Source organism: Coregonus lavaretus, assembly GCF_964263955.1.
Source record: "Coregonus lavaretus genome assembly, chromosome: 15".
NCBI classification, from domain to species: domain Eukaryota; kingdom Metazoa; phylum Chordata; class Actinopteri; order Salmoniformes; family Salmonidae; genus Coregonus; species Coregonus lavaretus.
This window is the reverse complement of record NC_140002.1, coordinates 50,442,876-50,460,883: the sequence shown is the minus strand read 5'-3', so window position 1 is coordinate 50,460,883 and position 18,008 is coordinate 50,442,876. Positions and strand designations below refer to the sequence as shown.

At 38.8% G+C, this 18,008-nt stretch overlaps 1 protein-coding gene across 1 annotated transcript in view; it reads right to left on the bottom strand.

Moving 5' to 3' along the window:
- The window catches only part of vtnb (vitronectin b), a 72,312-nt gene that overhangs the window by 10,496 nt on the left and 43,808 nt on the right, over positions 1-18,008 (bottom strand). Inside the window, exon 5 of the mRNA XM_084178440.1 lies at positions 17,289-17,445. Within this exon, the coding sequence (XP_084034566.1) occupies positions 17,289-17,445 (157 nt within the window). The remainder of the gene's footprint in view (positions 1-17,288; positions 17,446-18,008) is intronic.

The window sequence follows — 18,008 nt, the reverse complement described above, 5'->3', positions numbered from 1 at the left end:
TATATTGGCTATATCCAGGAAAGCCTAAATTCCAAAACTGGGCCTAAAATAGTGTATAAGAGATTTTGCTGTGACTCTTATGTTGATTATGTAAAAATATTTGTTTGTCTGATGTGATTAATAAGGAGCGTCCAGACGCTGCACTTGATTAATTTATGAAATTGCTTCTTCCAATTATTGATTAACATGCACCTGTTAAGAAACTGACTGTTAGAACTGTTAAGGCTCCATGGATTGATGAGGAATTGAAAAACTGTATAGTTGAAAGAAATGGGGCAAAGGGAGTGGCTAATAAGTCTGGCTGCACATCTGACTGACTGACTTACTGCAAATTGAAAAATGTTGTGATAAAACTCAACAAAAATAAGAAGAAACTGTATTATGAAGCCAAGATCAATATAAAGAATAATGGGGGGGAAAAACTTGAGTACTTTAAATGAAATTATAGACATAAAGACCAATTCAGCGAATCAGATTAATCACAAAACCATTTGATGTTGCCAATTATTTTAATGATTAGTTCATTGGCAAAGTGGGCAAACTTAGGCAGGAAATGTCAACAATGAACAGTAAGCCATCATACTCATAAAAAAAAGAAAAAAGAAAAGAAAAGCATTGCAAGTTTGAATTTTGTAAAGTTAGTGTGGGAGAGGTGGAAAAATTATTGTTATCGACCAATAATGACAAACCTCCTGGCATTGAAAGCTACTAATGAGGGTAGCTGACTCTATAGCCACTCCTATCTGTCATATATTTAATCTGAGCCTAGAGGAAAGTCTTTGTCCTCAGGCCTGGAGGGAAGCCAAAGTCATTCCGCTACTCAAGAACGGTAAAGCGGCATTTACTGGTTCTAACAGCAGACCTATCAGCTTGCTGCCATGCTCTTAACAAACTGTTGGAAAAAATGGTGTTTGACCAAATACAATGCTACTTCTCTGTAAACAAATTAACAACGGATTTTCAGCATGCTTATAGAGAAGGGCACTCAACATGTACTGCACTGACACAAATTACTGATGATTGGTTGAAAGAAATTGATAATAAGAAGATGGTGGGAGCTGTACTGTTAGATTTCAGTGCAGCCTTTGATATTATTGACCATAACCTGTTGTTGAGAAAACTTATGTGTTAAGGCATTTAAACCTCTGCCATATTGTGGATTCAGAGCTATCTGTCTAATATAAATCAGAGGGTTTTCTTTAATGTAAGCTTCTCTAATGTCAAATATGTAAAGTGTGGTGTACCGCAGGGCAGCTCTCTAGGCCCTCTACTCTTTTCTATTTTTACCAATGACCTGCCACTGGCAGTAAACAAAGCATGTGTGTCCATGTATGCTGATGATTCAACCATATACGCATCAGCAACCACAGCTAATGAAGTCACTGAAACCCTTAACAAAGAGTTGCAGTCTTTTGGAATGGGTGGCCAGTAATAAACTGTCCTGAACATCTCTAAAACTAAGAGCATTGTGTTTGGTACAAAAGTTCTAGACCTCAGCTGAATCTGGTAATGAATGGTGTGGCTGTGGAACAAGTTGAGGAGACTAAATTACTTGGTGTTACCTTAGATTGTAAACTGTCATGGTCAAAACATATAGATTCAAAGGTTGTAAAGATGGGGAGACATCTGTCCTTAATAAAGATATGCTTTATCTGACACCACACTCCACAAAGCAAGTCCTGCAGGCTCTAGTTTAGTCTTATCTTGATTATTGTCCAGTCTTGTGGTCAAGTGCTGCAAAGAAAGACCTAGTTATGCTGCAGCGGGCCCAGAACAGAGCGGCACATCTTGCTCTTCATTGTAATAAGAGGGCTAATATAAATACTATGCATCTCTCTTGGCTAAGAGTTGAGGAAAGACAGACTGCGTCACTTCTTGTTTTTATAAGAAACATTCATGTTCTGGAAATTCCAAATTTCTGGCATAGTCAACTTATACACACTTACCCCACCAGACATGCCACCAGGGGTCTTTTTACAGTTCCCAGGTCCAGAACAAATTCAAGTAAATGTACAGTATTATACAGAGCCATGAGTGCATGGAACTCCTTTCCATCTTATATAGCGCAAGTGAACAGCAAAGCTGGTTTCAAAAAACAAATAAAGCAACACCTCACGGCACAACGTGTCTCCCTCACGTGACCTACTTGTTGTGTGAATGTACTGACATGTATGTGTAACTGATAGATGCACACACACACTACATGTTAATGCTTTTAAATGTAAATTGTAAAGTCTTTTGTCTGTAATGTTTTTTTCGTTATATGTTGGAACCCAGTAAGACTAGCTGTCGCTATTGGCATCGGCTAATAGAGATCCTAATAAATCAAATCAAAATGTGCTGTGTACTTGTAACACTGTATTTTATGATTTTGCTCTTTGCTATTGCGCTTTTTTGTTGATGACCATTTTAATTGAAAACAATCACAGTAAGGTACTTAATTGTTTCCCAGAAATGATTTGATATTCAAATAAAAATGGATGCATTGGACTTTTAAATCAATAAAATATTATTGCATTGAACCTGAATTTGTATATTTATTATGTAGAATTTTTCAGAATGGGTATTGAATGCATTATAGACGCGACGATAGTTACAGTGGCTTGCGAAAGTATTCACCCCCTTGGCATTTTTCCTATTTTGTTGCCTTACAACCTGGAATTAGAATAGATTTTTGGGGGGGTTTGTATCATTTGATTTACACAACATGCCTACCACTTTGAAGAAATAAGACAAAAAAACAGAAAACTTGAGCGTGCATAACTATTCACCCCCCAAAGTCAATACTTTGTAGAGCCACCTTTTGCAGCAATTACAGCTGCAAGTCTCTTGGGGTATGTCTCTATAAGCTGGGCACATCTAGCCACTGGGTTTATTGCCCATTCTTCAAGGCAAAACTGCTCCAGCTCCTTCAAGTTGGATGGGTTCCGCTGGTGTACAGCAATCTTTAAGTCATACCACAGATTCTCAATTGGATTGAGGTCTGGGCTTTGACTAGGCCATTCCAAGACATTTAAATGTTTCCCCTTAAACCACTCAAGTGTTGCTTTAGCAGTATGCTTAGGGTCATTGTCCTGCTGGAAGGTGAACCTCCGTCCCAGTCTCAAATCTCTGGAAGACTGAAACAGGTTTCCCTCAAGAATTTCCCTTTATTTAGCGCCATCCATCATTCCTTCAATTCTGACCAGTTTACCAGTCCCTGACGATGAAAAACATCCCACAGCATGATGCTGCCACCACCATGCTTCACTGTGGGGATGGTGTTCTCGGGGTGATGAGAGGTGTTGGGTTTGCGCCAGACATAGCGTTTTACTTGATGGCCAAAAAGCTCAATTTTAGTCTCTTCTGACCAGAGTACCTTCTTCCATATGTTTGGGGAGTCTCCCACATGCCTTTTGGCGAACACCAAACGTGTTTGCTTATTTTTTCTTTAAGCAATGGCTTTTTTCTGGCCACTCTTCCATAAAGCCCAGCTCTGTGGAGTGTACGGCTTAAAGTGGTCCTATGGACAGATACTCCAATCTCCGCTGTGGAGCTTTGTAGCTCCTTCAGGGTTATCTTTGGTGTCTTTGTTGCCTCTCTGATTATGCCCTCCTTGCCTGGTCTGTGAGTTTTGGTGGGTGGCCCTCTCTTGGCAGGTTTCTTGTGGTGCCATATTCTTTAAATGTTTTAATAATGGATTTAATGGTGCTCCGTGGGATGTTCAAAGTTTCAGATATTTTTTTATAACCCAACCCTGATCTGTACTTCTCTACAACTTTGTCCCTGACCTGTTTGGAGTGCTCCTTGGTTTTCATGGTGCCGCTTGCTTGGTGGTGCCCCTTGCTTAGTGGTGTTGCAGTCTCTGGGGCCTTTCAGAACAGGTGTACAGTGAGGGGAAAAAGTATTTGATCCCCTGCTGATTTTGTACGTTTGCCCACTGACAAAGAAATTATCAGTCTATAATTTTAATGGTAGGTTTATTTGAACAGTGAGAGACAGAATAACAACAAAAACATTCCAGAAAAATGCATGTCAAAAATGTTATAAATTGATTTGCATTTTAATGAGGGAAATAAGTATTTAACCCCCTCTCAATCAGAAAGATTTCTGGCTCCCAGGTGTCTTTTATACAGGTAACGAGCTGAGATTAGGAGCACACTCTTAAAGGGAGTGCTCCTAATCTCAGTTTGTTACCTGTATAAAAGACACCTGCCCACAGAAGCAATCAATCAATCAGATTCCAAACTCTCCACCATGGCCAAGACCAAAGAGCTCTCCAAGGATGTCAGGGACAAGATTGTAGACCTACACAAGGCTGGAATGGGCTACAAGACCATCGCCAAGCAGCTTGGTGAGAAGGTGACAACAGTTGGTGCGATTACTCGCAAATGGAAGAAACACAAAATAACTGTCAATCTCCCTCGGCCTGGGGCTCCATGCAAGCTCTCACCTCGTGGAGTTGCAATGATCATGAGAACGGTGAGGAATCAGCCCAGAACTACACGGGAGGATCTTGTCAATGATCTCAAGGCAGCTGGGACCATAGTCACCAAGAAGACAATTGGTAACACAGTACGCCGTGAAGGACTGAAATCCTGCAGCGCCCGCAAGATCCTCCTGCTCAAGAAAGCACATATACAGGCCCGTCTGAAGTTTGCCAATGAACATCTGAATGATTCAGAGGAGAACTGGGTGAAAGTGTTGTGGTCAGATGAGCCCAAAATCAAGCTCTTTGGCATCAACTCAACTCGCCGTGTTTGGAGGAGGAGGAATGCTGCCTATGACCCCAAGAACACCATCCCCACCGTCAAACATGGAGGTGGAAACATTATGCTCTGGGGGTGTTTTTCTGCTAAGGGGACAGGACAACTTCACCGCATCAACGGGACGATGGACTGGGCCATGTACCATCAAATCTTGGGTGAGAACCTCCTTCCCTCAGCCAGGGCATTGAAAATGGGTCGTGGATGGGTATTCCAGCATGACAATGACCCAAAACACACGGCCAAGGCAACAAAGGAGTGGCTCAAGAAGAAGCACATTAAGGTCCTGGAGTGGCCTAGCCAGTCTCCAGACCTTAATCCCATAGAAAATCTGTGGAGTGAGCTGATGGTTCGAGTGCCAAACGTCAGCCTCGAAACCTTAATGACTTGGAGAAGATCTGCAAAGAGGAGTGGAACAAAATCCCTACTGAGATATGTGCAAACCTGGTGGCCATCTACAAGAAACATCTGACCTCTGTGATTACCAACAAGGGTTTTGCCACAAGTACTAAGTATGTTTTGCAGAGGGGTCAAATACTTATTTCCCTCATTAAAATGCAAATCAATTCATAACATTTTTGACATGCGTTTTTCTGGATTTTTTTGTTGTTATTCGGTTCTAACTGTTCAAATAAACCTACCATTAAAATTATAGACTGATCATGTCTTTGTCAGTGGGCAAACGTACAAAATCAGCAGGGGATCAAATACTTTTTTTCTTTCACTGTATATATACTGAGATCATGTGACAGATCATGTGCCACTTAGATTGCACACAGGTGGACATTATTTATCTAATTATGTGATTTCTGAAGGTAATTGGTTGCACCAGATCTTATTTAGGGGCTTCATAGCAAAGGGGGTGAATACACCCGCACCACTTTTCAGTTATTTATTTTTTTGCATTTTTTTAAACAAGTTATTTTGTTCATTCCACTTCACCAATTTTGACTATTTTGTGTATGTCCATTACATGAAATCAAAATCAAAATCCATTTAAATTACAGGTTGTAATGCAACAAAATAGGAAAAACGCCAAGGGGGATGAATTTTTGCAAGGCATTGTAGGTTTTGAGCCAGCAATTCATGTTAAAGTGAGTTTTTCCCATCGTAATTTCTCCGTCAATACTCCATATTACTGATTGAAATTTGGCACACCGGTTTAGAACTCAATTCGCTAAATGTTCGGCAGATTGCGCCGCAATCCACTCGCTAGTTTTCTTGTTTTAAGGATGTATAGAAATGTAGCATTCTTCTGTAGGGATTCTCTAAGAAGACATTTTAAGAAATTCCACTAAGCTGTCAACAGTGACACTCGAATGACTGAGAAAGATTACAGAAGTGATTATCAGAAGTGCATTCTGTTTGAATATCCAAGAAAGTTGTTGTTGATGTAATTAAAGACAATATTTTCTCTGCTGTCTTTTACATCAAAGAATGAAGGTTAGCTAACTAAAATACATGGGGGCTAATAGGCTAATATTTCATTTTAGTTGAAGAACAGAAAAATATAGACAGAATTAGCATTACATATCATACAGTATATTTCAAAGTGAGAATACCGCATGTATTGATTGGATATCTATTCAATCTACACTGAACAAAAATATAAACGCAGCATGTAAAGTGTTGGTCCCATGTTTCATAAGCTGAAATAAAAGATCCCAGAAATGTTCCATATGCACAAAAAGCTTATTTCTCTCAAATTCTGTGCGCAAATTTGTTTACATCCCTGTTAGTTAGCATTTTTTCCTTTGCCAAGATAATCCATCCACCTGATAGGTGTGGCATATCAAGAAACTGGTTAAACAGCATGATCATTACACAGGTGCACCTTGTGCTGGGGACAATACAAGGCCACTTTAAAATGGGCAGTTTTGTCACACAACACAATACCACAGATGATCAAGTTTTGAGTGAGCGTGCAATTGACATGCTGACTGCAGAAATGTCCACCAGAGCTGTTGCCAGAGTATTGAATGTTCAGTTCTCTACCATAAGCCGCCTCCTACGTCATTTTAGAGAATATGGCAGTACGTTCATCCAGCCTCACAACCACAGACCATGTGTGGCGTTGTGTGGTTGAGCGGTTTTCTGAAGTCAATGTTGTGAACAGAGTGCCCCATGGTGGCAGTGGGGTTATGGTATGGGCAGGCATAAGATACGGACAACGAACACAATTGCATTTTATCAATGGCAATTTCAATGCACAGAGATACCGTGACAAGATCCTGAGGCCCATTGTCGTGCCATTCATCCACAGCATCACCTCATGTTTCAGCATGATAATGCATGGCCCCATGTCGCAAAGATCTTTACACAATTCCTGGAAGCTGGAAAGGTCCCAGTTCTTCCATGGCCTGCATACTCACCAGACATGTCACATATTGAGCATGTTCTGGATTGATCTGTACAAGATCGTGTTCCAGTTCCCGCCAATATAACAGCCTGATCAACTCTATGCAAAGAAGATTTGTCGCGCTGCATGAGGCAAATGGTGGTCACACCAGATACTGACTGGTTTTCTGATCCATGCCCCTACTTTAAAAAAAAGGTATCTATCTGTGACCAACAGATGCATATCTGTATTCCCAGTCATGTGAAATCCATAGATTAGGGCCTAATGTTTTTTTTTTTTTTCAATTTATTGATTTCCTTATATGAAATGTAACTCAGTAAAATCTTTTAAATTGTTGCATGTTGCGTTTATATTTTGGTTCAGTATATAAGGTTGCATTACTCCATTGTTCATAACAGGAACATAAACCATGTATAGCTTCAAAATATATAAAAAAGCTGTCAACAACCTTTTCCATTTTCCATCTTAGTACGCATATGTATTAGGCTAGGTCACATGTAGGGTTAAGGAGCGGTTTCACAGACACAGATTACACCTAGTTCTGGACTAGAAACAATTTTGGTTGGAGATTTTCATTGATCTCGCTTTTTAGTCCAGGACTAGGCTCATTCTGTGTCTGGGAAAACCTCCCCATAATGTTTAAATGAGTGGAATTGGATGATGGCTTACATGAAAAAAACGTGTTTACATTACCAACTACATTAATGGGGTACACCTACTCTAAGAGTGTGCATTAAGCTGTTTTAGAGAAGGCTTGAATCCTAATCAACCCATCCAATGTGAGTACATCGGTTGTTGAAATACAGTAGATCAATACATTTACAGTACTCTAGCAGGTGTTGAGCTGTGTAATGTATGCTCAACAGCCATGTTAGTGCATAGGTCCAATTAGATTGATAATTTCCCCTCTTTTTCAGCTTCAGACAAAAGCTAATAATTCCCTTAAAACATAGTTTTTTTGTATGAATTTGTATGTGTTCTGATTGAAATTGAGGAAAGGTAAAAACATTTTTTTTATTTAGTTTGAAGGTTCTGAGCCTGTATTTAAGAAGCATGTGAATACACAATAATACTTATTTAAAGGAAGCTCTATCCAACTAAAATCACATTTCATAACACTTTCAACACTTGATGAAGAAATAAAATCATAACATACAGTGTTACAAGTACACAGCTTATGAAGAGGATGGGAACATAACTCAGAAATTGTGTTCTGTTTCCTGATTAACCATATTTGACAGAAACACCCCGCAATACCACACCTATCCCCTGGTGGCGCAGAGGGTTAATGATCTGGCAGAAGATTGCAGGTTCGTGTTTGTGTTTTGGGAACCTATCTCTTGTAATGTACCCACACTGTTCCCACAACCTAATTACATTTTCTGGGAACCTTTAAAGAACTCATAAAGGCTGTTCTGTCAACATTCTTGCAACATCAAAGGAATGTTTTGTGCACCATGATACAAACATTATCTGAATGTCAGCACAACTGCACAGTTTTAGCGTTTTAGTAACCTCTTTGGTAATCTCTTGTCATACCCCACAATGTTTCCACAACCTAAAGAAACATTCTGGGAACATTTAAAGAACAGATTAAATGTGTTCTAGGAACATTCTTGTAACATCAGGTGAATTTGTTTTGCACCGTAAAATAAACATTGTAGAATCATCTGCACATCTGGACATTTTATATGTTTTGGGAACATATATTTTGTGATGTCCCCACAATGTTACCACCAGACTGTTCCCACAACCTACTGAAACATCCTGGGAACCTTTGAAGAACAGACTAAATGTGTTCTAGGAACATCAGGCAAATGATTTATACAAACATGTTATAATCATCATCACGACAGGACAGTTTTTGTGTTATGATAATTTTTATTTATTTATTTTACTTATTTAACCCTTATTTTCCGAGGTAAATATTCCCAGGTAAGTTGACTGAGAACACATTCTCATTCACAGCAACGACCTGGGGAATAGTTACAGGGAAGAGGAGGAGGGATGAATGAGCCAATTGGAAGCAGGGGATGATTAGGTGGCCAGGATGGTGTGAGGGAATATAGACAGGACCCCTACTCTTACGATAAGTGCCATGTAATCTTTAGTGACCACAGAGAGTCAGGACACCCGTTTAATGTCCCATCCGAAAGACAACACCCTACACAGGGCAATGTCCCAAATCACTGCCCTGTGGCATTGGGATATATATACAGTACTGCTTGAAAGTATGTGAACCCCTTGTGCAATTACAGATGTTTTCAGTTACCATTCAATCTTCATTTAATCAAAACCAGTCTTTTGGATCTGACATAACAGGTTTATATTTACCAATGCCATATGTTGGTGTAGAGGAAATCATGCATGTAGTAGAAAAACAAAATTAAAAAGGAATTAGTGCAGGTGCAAAAATAAGTGAACCCCAAGTTGCATTGGTTAAATCAAGTAGGTAAGTAGAATCAAGTGGGTAAATAATTAGCTACCAAATGAACCAATCAAAGGAGAGATTGTTAGGAAAGATTTTGGGTGAGACTGATAAATAGAGATAAGAAACCTGGTCAGTTTGGTGTGACCCATCCAGGTGAATGCAAAGCACACCATGCCGAGAGGAAAGGAGATCTCAGAAGACATCAGGATGAGGGTAGTGAGAGCACATCAATCTGGGGAAAGCTACAAAATCATCTCAAAAAGATTTGAGCTCCATCAGTCCACTGTGAGGCAAATCATTTACAAATGGAGAGCATTTAACATGACAACAACTCAGCCTAGAAGTGGACGCCCTTAAAAAATATCCCTAAGAGCCACAAGAACAATAAAAAATCAGGTAAAAGCCAACCCAAACATAACATCTAGAGATTTGCAGACCTCCCTTGCTGCATCTCAGGTAACTGTGCATGCTTCAACAATAAGAAGAACACTGAATCGAAATGCCATTAATGGGAGGTTTGCTAGGAAGAAGCCTCTATTTTGTGTAGATGAGGGATATACATTTTTAAATATAGTATACATCTAATCTAATTATTCATTGTCCTATCATGATGGAAAGATCCCTAACCCTATAACCTGGACACCCACCTGAGCGACCCATACACCAAAGAGAAGTTCCCATCTATTTTATGGACCTGCTGTGAATATGCAGCCTAAACAGAGAAATAAATGCGGTCAGAGACCTACTTGAGCAGCACCGCCCTTTCAAGATTCTGAGCCTGCCTGGCAGGGTTGGTCCTACAAAGCCAGAGCCCCCTGATGGGAGAGCATAATATACAAGGAAATTCTCAAAGCTGCTAATGAGAACCTTGACGACCTTTTACCTAGCCGGTGGGGATTCCGGTGGGGTACGCCCACCCAGGTAGTGGCAGTGCTGGCAACACTGGCTGCAGTAACCCATGGGGAGGGGGTCACACTCGGACAATCAGAGAGGGGGTTTATCATTGTGGCCCAGGTGGCACAAAATAATCAAAGGTCTGACCGCATGGAGATGCTTGGGAAAATGGTTACAACGGGGGATCAGAGTGTTTGTGTCTCAGGTGAAGAGGGTGGATCTGATCTCCATCACCTAGGACTTGACATAGATTAAGTAGATTAATCAAATCTCACATTGTTATCAATTTCTGCTCAATCTGCATGGTTTCTCAATCAGCTTTAACTGTATGTGCACTCGTAGATCAAGTTATTTCTCGAGTTGGGCTCTGGGATATAACAGCCGTTGAGTATCGGATTTTATGGTGGATTGTGGAGGAGGGGGGTTGAGTGTGTTGGAGTATGTGAGTATGTGCGTGTGTGCTTGTCTGGCATCTGTTGTGGGGGGGTGGGGATGTTGGGGGGGGGGGGGGGGGGGGGGGGGGTATGGGATGGACCGCGGGAATTATTTGCTAGGATAATAATTGCTTGTCAATGAATTAAATGTAATAAAATGGCAATCCGGGTTATATGTTAGAATCCTATGCGTGAACTGCCGACATTATTACGCATATTAATTGATAATGATGGAAAATAGGATATGCATAATTAAAAAAATTATAATAGTTATATAGATATATATATATAGAGGTGAAAGCATTGGAAATGCTTTTGGCGGTTAATCTGCTTCTGTTTTGTGGGTGGCACTGTGTGCTGTTTTCGATGGATGGGTCCTGGCCTCTCGGGGCCTTAGGGATACGGAGGGACGTGGGTGGGATATTGATCACTGGGATGACGGCTCAACTTGGGATGGGGAGGGGCTTTAGCGGGGGAATTAGTGGAGAACAATTGAAGGGTTACTCCGTAGCAATGCAAATATCACGGTACAGCTATATGGACACTCAATCATTACGCTATTTTTTATTGGTAAATTTACAAACATATATAATGATAAATAGACTTGAAACTTGTATCTCATTATGGTGTATGGTGAAATAAGTATAGCCAGTTATAATTGTAATGGCTTAGCTGATAATAACAAAAGAAGAACAATATTTACATGGCTCAAAGAGAAGGAATATAATATCTATTGTATACAGGAAACTCATTCAACAATTCGAGATGAAGTAGCGTGGAAAAAAGAATGGGGGGGGGGGGGGGGGGGGGGGGATATACTTCTCCCATGGGCAAAGAAATTCAAAAGGGGTGATGATATTAATTAATAGTAATTTCGATCCGAATGTGCAAATTGTCCAAATAGATACGCAAGGTAGATGGATTATTTAAAATATGTTATTGGACCATAAACAGATATGGCTCATTAACCTTTACGGACCAAATAATGATGATCCACAATTCTTTGACAATATATATAATAAATTATCAAGCCTGCAAGCAACTCAAGACAATATTATTATGGTGTGGGATTATAATACTGTTTTAAACAGCTCAATGGACCGAAAAGGAAATCACACCACAAACAGCGGCAGGTAGCTTAGTGGTTTAGAGCGTTGTGCCAGTAACCGAAAGGTCGCTGGTTCTAATCCCCGAGCCGACTAGGTGAAAAATCTGTCGATGTGCCCTTGAGCAAGGCGCTTAACCCTAATTGCTCCTGTAAGTCGCTCTGGATAAGAGCATCTGCTAAATGACTAAAATGTAAATGTAAACAATCACCCACATGCTCTTAAGGAAATTGTGAATGTCATGGATACATTAGAACTAGTAGATATATGGAGGCTTAAATATACTGATCTAGTGAGATATACATGGCGGAGACTGAATCAAGCTAGTCATCTTGACTTCTTTCTTATCTCATTCTCGTTGGCACCAAAAGTAAAAAAAAGTGTTGATAGGGGACAGAATGCGGTCGGACCTTCATATAATAGGCATATACATTACTCTTACTGAATTTCCACGTGGGCGAGGATATTGGAAATTTAATCAAAGCCTATTGGATGATAATTTATTTATAATTAGAACAAAGGAATTTATAACTGACTTTTTCCAACATAACATAGGTACAGCGAATCCCCTTATTGTATGGGACACCTTTAAATGTGCCTTTAGAGGCCATGCAATTCAGTACTCATCTCGAAAACAAAAGCAATTTAGGTCAAAAGAGTTTATACTAAGAAAGGAAATAGAAAGTCTAACAGAACAGATAGATGGCAATAAAAACTGTAACATAGAGGCTCAGAATAAATTAGAGGAAAAACAAAAAGAAATGGAGAAACTTATTCAAGAAAGATCAAGTGTAATATATTATAAAAATAAAGCAAACTGGATGGAATATGGGGAAAAATGCACAAAATTCTTTTTTAATCGTCAACATAGGAATGCTACCAAAAAGAACTTAATGAAACTGGTTACAATTGACGGAGTCACCCATAATTCACCAAATGATATTTTGAAGGAAGAAACAAAGTACTTTAAGCATATGTTTTCTTTTCAGTCGCCTCCATCTCCTCTAACTGAAGCTAATTGTAGAGATTTTTTTTCTATTGATAATGTCAAATTAACAGCCACACAGAAAGACTCATGTGAAGGTGAAATTACAGAGGAGGAACTTCTGGATGCAATTAAAGACTTTAAGTCCGGGAAAACTCCAGGGTTGGATGGCATACCAATCGAGGTATACCAAACCTTTTTTGATATACTAAGAGGACCGTTATTAGCATGTTTTAACCACTCCTATGTAAATGGTAGATTATCTGACACTCAAGAAGAAGGTCTGATCTCATTATTACTGAAACAGGATACAAGTGGAAAATATAAAGATCCAGTCCATTTACAAAATTGGAGGCCCCTTACACTTCAGTGTTGTGATGCAAAAATCCTAGCAAAATGTATAGCGCATAGAATTAAAAAGGTATTGTCGGATATTATTCATTCTATTCAGACAGGTTTTTTACATGGAAGATACATTGGAGATAATATAAGGCAAGTATTGGAAACAATAGAACACTATGGAAAATATGGGAAACCAGGCCTGCTATTCATAGCAGACTTCGAAAAGGCATTTGATAAAGTTCGACTGGGGTTTATATATAAATGCCTGGAGCATTTCAATTTTGGAGAATCTCTTATAAAATGGGTCAAAATCATGTATAGTAACCCTAGGTGTAAAATAGTAAATAATGGCTATTTCTCAGAAAGTTTTAAACTGTCAAGAGGTGTGAAACAAGGTTGTCCACTATCGGCATATCTATTTATTGTGGCCATCGAGATGTTAGCTATTAAAATCAGATCCAATAATAATATCAGAGGATTAGAAATCCAGGGCTTAAAAACAAAGGTGTCATTGTACGCAGATGATTCATGTTTTCTTTTAGATCCACAACTAGAATCCCTCCACAGCCTCAGAGGATCTAGATACATATTCTAACCTCTCTGGATTAAAACCAAATTATGACAAATGTACTATATTACGTATTGGATCACTAAAAAATACAATTTTTACATTACCATGTAGTTTACCAATAAAATGGTCTGATGGTGATGTGGATATACTCGGAATACATATCCCAAAGGAAATAAATGATCTCACTTCATTAAATTTTAATAGAAAGTTATCAAAAATAGATAAGATCTTACTACCATGGAAAGGAAAATACCTGTCAATTTGTGGAAAAATCACCCTGATTAACTCTTTAGTATTATCCCAGTTTACCTATTTGCTTATGGTCTTGCCTACGCCTAGCAAACAGTTTTTTAAATTATATGAGAAAAAAATATTCAATTTTATTTGGAACGGCAAGCCAGACAAAATTAAAAGAGCATATTTATATAATGAATATGAATTCGGGGAGAACAGAAATTATTAAATATTAAAGCATTAGACCTATCACTAAAATCTTCAGTCATCCAAAAGTTATACTTAAATCCGAACTGGTTCTCAAGCAAATTAGTAAGATTGTCTCACCCACTGTTCAAGAAAGGCCTTTTTCCCTTTATTCAGATTACAACCTCTCACTTTCAGTTATTTGAAAAGGAAATAATCTCCCAAATGTCACTATTTCTAAAACAAGCCATAGAAAGTTGGTTGCAATTTCAATTTAATCCTCCAGAAACGACAGAACAAATAATGCAACAAATATTGTGGTTAAATTCAAATATACTAATTGACAAAAAACCTTTATTTTTTGACAGAATGTTTAAAAAAGGTATAATCTTCGTAAATGATATCATCGGTAGGACTGGTGGAGTTATGTCGCACATGCAGCTAACAAAAACATATGGAAATGTCTGCTCTACCCAAAATTACAACCAAATAATTGCAGCCTTACCGCAAAAGTGGAAGAGGAAAGTTGAAGGGGGAGAAAGTAAGGAACTTGTCTGTCGGCCTTGCATTAAAGAATATAATTGGTTAAGGAAAACTGTGATAAATAAAAACGTATATCAGTTTCACTTAAGGACCAAAGGATTGACAGCCATCCCATATAGATTGCAAAATAGTTGGGAAGAGATCTTTGACGTACCGATCCCATGGCATAGTGTTTATGAACTGACACGCAAAACGACACCGGATTCAAAAATTAGAATCTTTCAATTTCAATTATTATATAAAATTCTTGCTACCAATAGAATGTTATTTATATGGGGGATACAATCTTCCCAGCTCTGCAGATTTTGCTGTGAAGAGACAGAATCATTAGATCATTTGTTTTGGTTCTGTCCATTTGTTGCTTGTTTTTGGACACAGGTCCAGGAATGGCTAAAGGATTGCAATATTTACCTGGAACTAACCTTGCAGATAGCATTACTGGGTGATCTGAAAAGTCATAGTCAATCAATCAATAATATAATAATACTTTTAGCAAAAATGTTTATTTTTAATTCACAATCTGTAGAAGCAATGAGAATAGAAAGGTTCAGAACTTTTGTAAAACATCACAGTACGGTTGAAATATATATGGCAAATAGAAATCCTATATGGATGGTGTTAAGAGATAGATGGGAGGTATTGAATAGAGTTGAAGGATGGGACTAATAACAAATAACAACAAATAATAACAAAGATAGCTAATAATGTAAGCATACTGTGTCCATAATAAGTATATAGGTTGTATGTTGGGAGCTTTTGGGAAAGAGCATAGTTAGAAAGATATGGCATTTAGAAGCAAACCGGATGGACATCATGAAAATGATCGGAGAGGTTGAGAGTAGAAGAAATTCAGGAGCAAAAAAAAAAAAAAAAAAAAATATATATATATATATATATATATATATATATATATATATATATATATATATATAATATAATTATTGTAAAATTAACTCTGTCCATAAGGTGTAGATAGTAAGTATAGACCGGAAGTAGAGGCCTGGGCATTGTTGTTCACTAATTTACTCCAAGTAGGGAAAGGATGGTGGGGTTGAAAAGTAATAAAGGGGAATATATATATAAAAAAAAAAAAACATGGGGGATTGGAAGTGATGCAGACAATTACATTGATAGAAGATACAATCTATCTGCAATATTAAGCTGATCCATTCCCCCCCCGAAAAAAAAAAAAATAAAAATAAAAAAAACTAACAAATTAAAAAAGTCAAAAAAATATATAAAATAAAATAAGGAAGAAGCCTCTGCTGTCAAAAAGAACCAAACTACACGTCTTAACTTTGCCAGAGACCACCTGGACAAACCTGAAGGTTTCTGGAAGTCCATTCTCTGGATCGATGAGTCCAAAATTGACCTTTTTGGTCACAATCAACACCGCTATGTTTGGCGAAAACCCAACACTGCCTACCACCAAAATAACCTTATCCCAACAGTCAAGCATGGTGGGGGGAATGTCAAGATCTGGGGCTGCTTTTCCTCCTCTGGACCTGGACGACTCCACATCATTAAGGGAACCATGAATTCTGAGGTATACCAGGAGATTCTTGAACAGAATGTCAGGCCATCATTCAATTGGCTAAAGCTGGGCCGAAATGGGTCTTCCAACAAGACAACGACCCAAAGCATTCAAGCAAATCTACCAAAGAATGGCTCAGGAGAAAGAAGATTTGTGTTTTGGATTGGCTAAGTCAATGTCCTGACCTAAATCCAATCGAGATGCTGTGGCAGGACCTGAAGCGGGCAGTTCATGCCAGACACCCCTCAAACCTCACTCAATTGGCTGAGTTCTGTAAGGAGGAGTGGGCAAAAATCCCTCAAAACAGAGGTCAGAGACTGATTACTGGCTATAGGAGACATTTAGTTCAAGTTATCGCTACTAATTGAGGTGCCACAAGCTATTGACTGAAGGGGTACACATATGTTTGCACACATCAAATCCGAGTTTATGTAAATAAACAATGAAAATATCATATTATTTTGTTTCTGTCATTTACTTGGAATGTCTTTATTATGAATTGGGGTTTAGATGAGGATTTTATGTTTATTTGAATATTTTATAGCAAAAATAATGACCAGCCCTGTAGGGTTCACATACTTTCAAGCAGCACTGTATATTATATAATTATTTATGTATTTTTGACCAGAGGAAAGAGTGTCTCCTACTGGACCTCCAAATCCACTTTGCCGTGACCTAACAAATGTTCTGGGAACTTTCACAGAACCAGTTTGGGTTTTCTGGGAAGTCAGTTCAAGTCAAGTGATTAATCCCCTCAAGGGTTTCACCACAGTACACTATGTTTCAAGTGTTTCACACATTACCAGTATACTGGGCACACACTGGTTGAATCAACATTGTTTCCTTGTCATTTCAATGAAATTAAACTGAACTAATGTGGACTAGACCTTGAATTGACGTCTGTGCCCAGTGGGTGTATGTTACCTTTGAAGAAGTAGACCTTCTCTTTGCCATGATGACTGGGTGCTGGTATGGCGAAGGCTGCGTCGACGTCAGATGGAACCTTCTCAAACCCTACAGAGATGTCACGAGGGTAATCATCATCCAGAACATCATCCTCAAAACGCCAATACTTATTTCCCTGAGAGGAGACAAGTGAAAGCAAAGCAAAGCAATGAGTCTTAAAGGGGAATGGAAACACTTTAGGAAGTAAATCTAAGCAAAGAGATTAATTCAATCCACTAATACTAAACATGTGCATTTAACATAAAAACATCTCTATATTTAGTATTTTGATCATCGACAAGGTTTATTTGAGCTAAGGTCAGCGGCATTTTAAATTGCCATAGTAACGACTGACGCCAGTGCGTCACTGGCAGGAATCAGCTAATTGTCTGTGGTATTGAGTTTTTGCGCGGAGAGTGAATCAAAGAGCGTGAGGTTAGGAGCGGACAACAAGATGGCAACAACAAGTAGAAATTCAAACATGAACTGTATAGCGTCAGGCTGTATGAATTGGCTCCAAAAAAATCCCTCGGTAAGCTACCATCGGCTGCCCAAGGACCCACAACTTTTGAAGAAGTGGCTCCATGTCCTGAAGAGAAAGGACGTGCCAGCTCGAGCTAGCAGGATCTGCAGACAGGACTTCGCAGATAAAGGGCACTTTCGATGCGGCAACTGGGGAGTTTCCGAATGGAAAGGAGT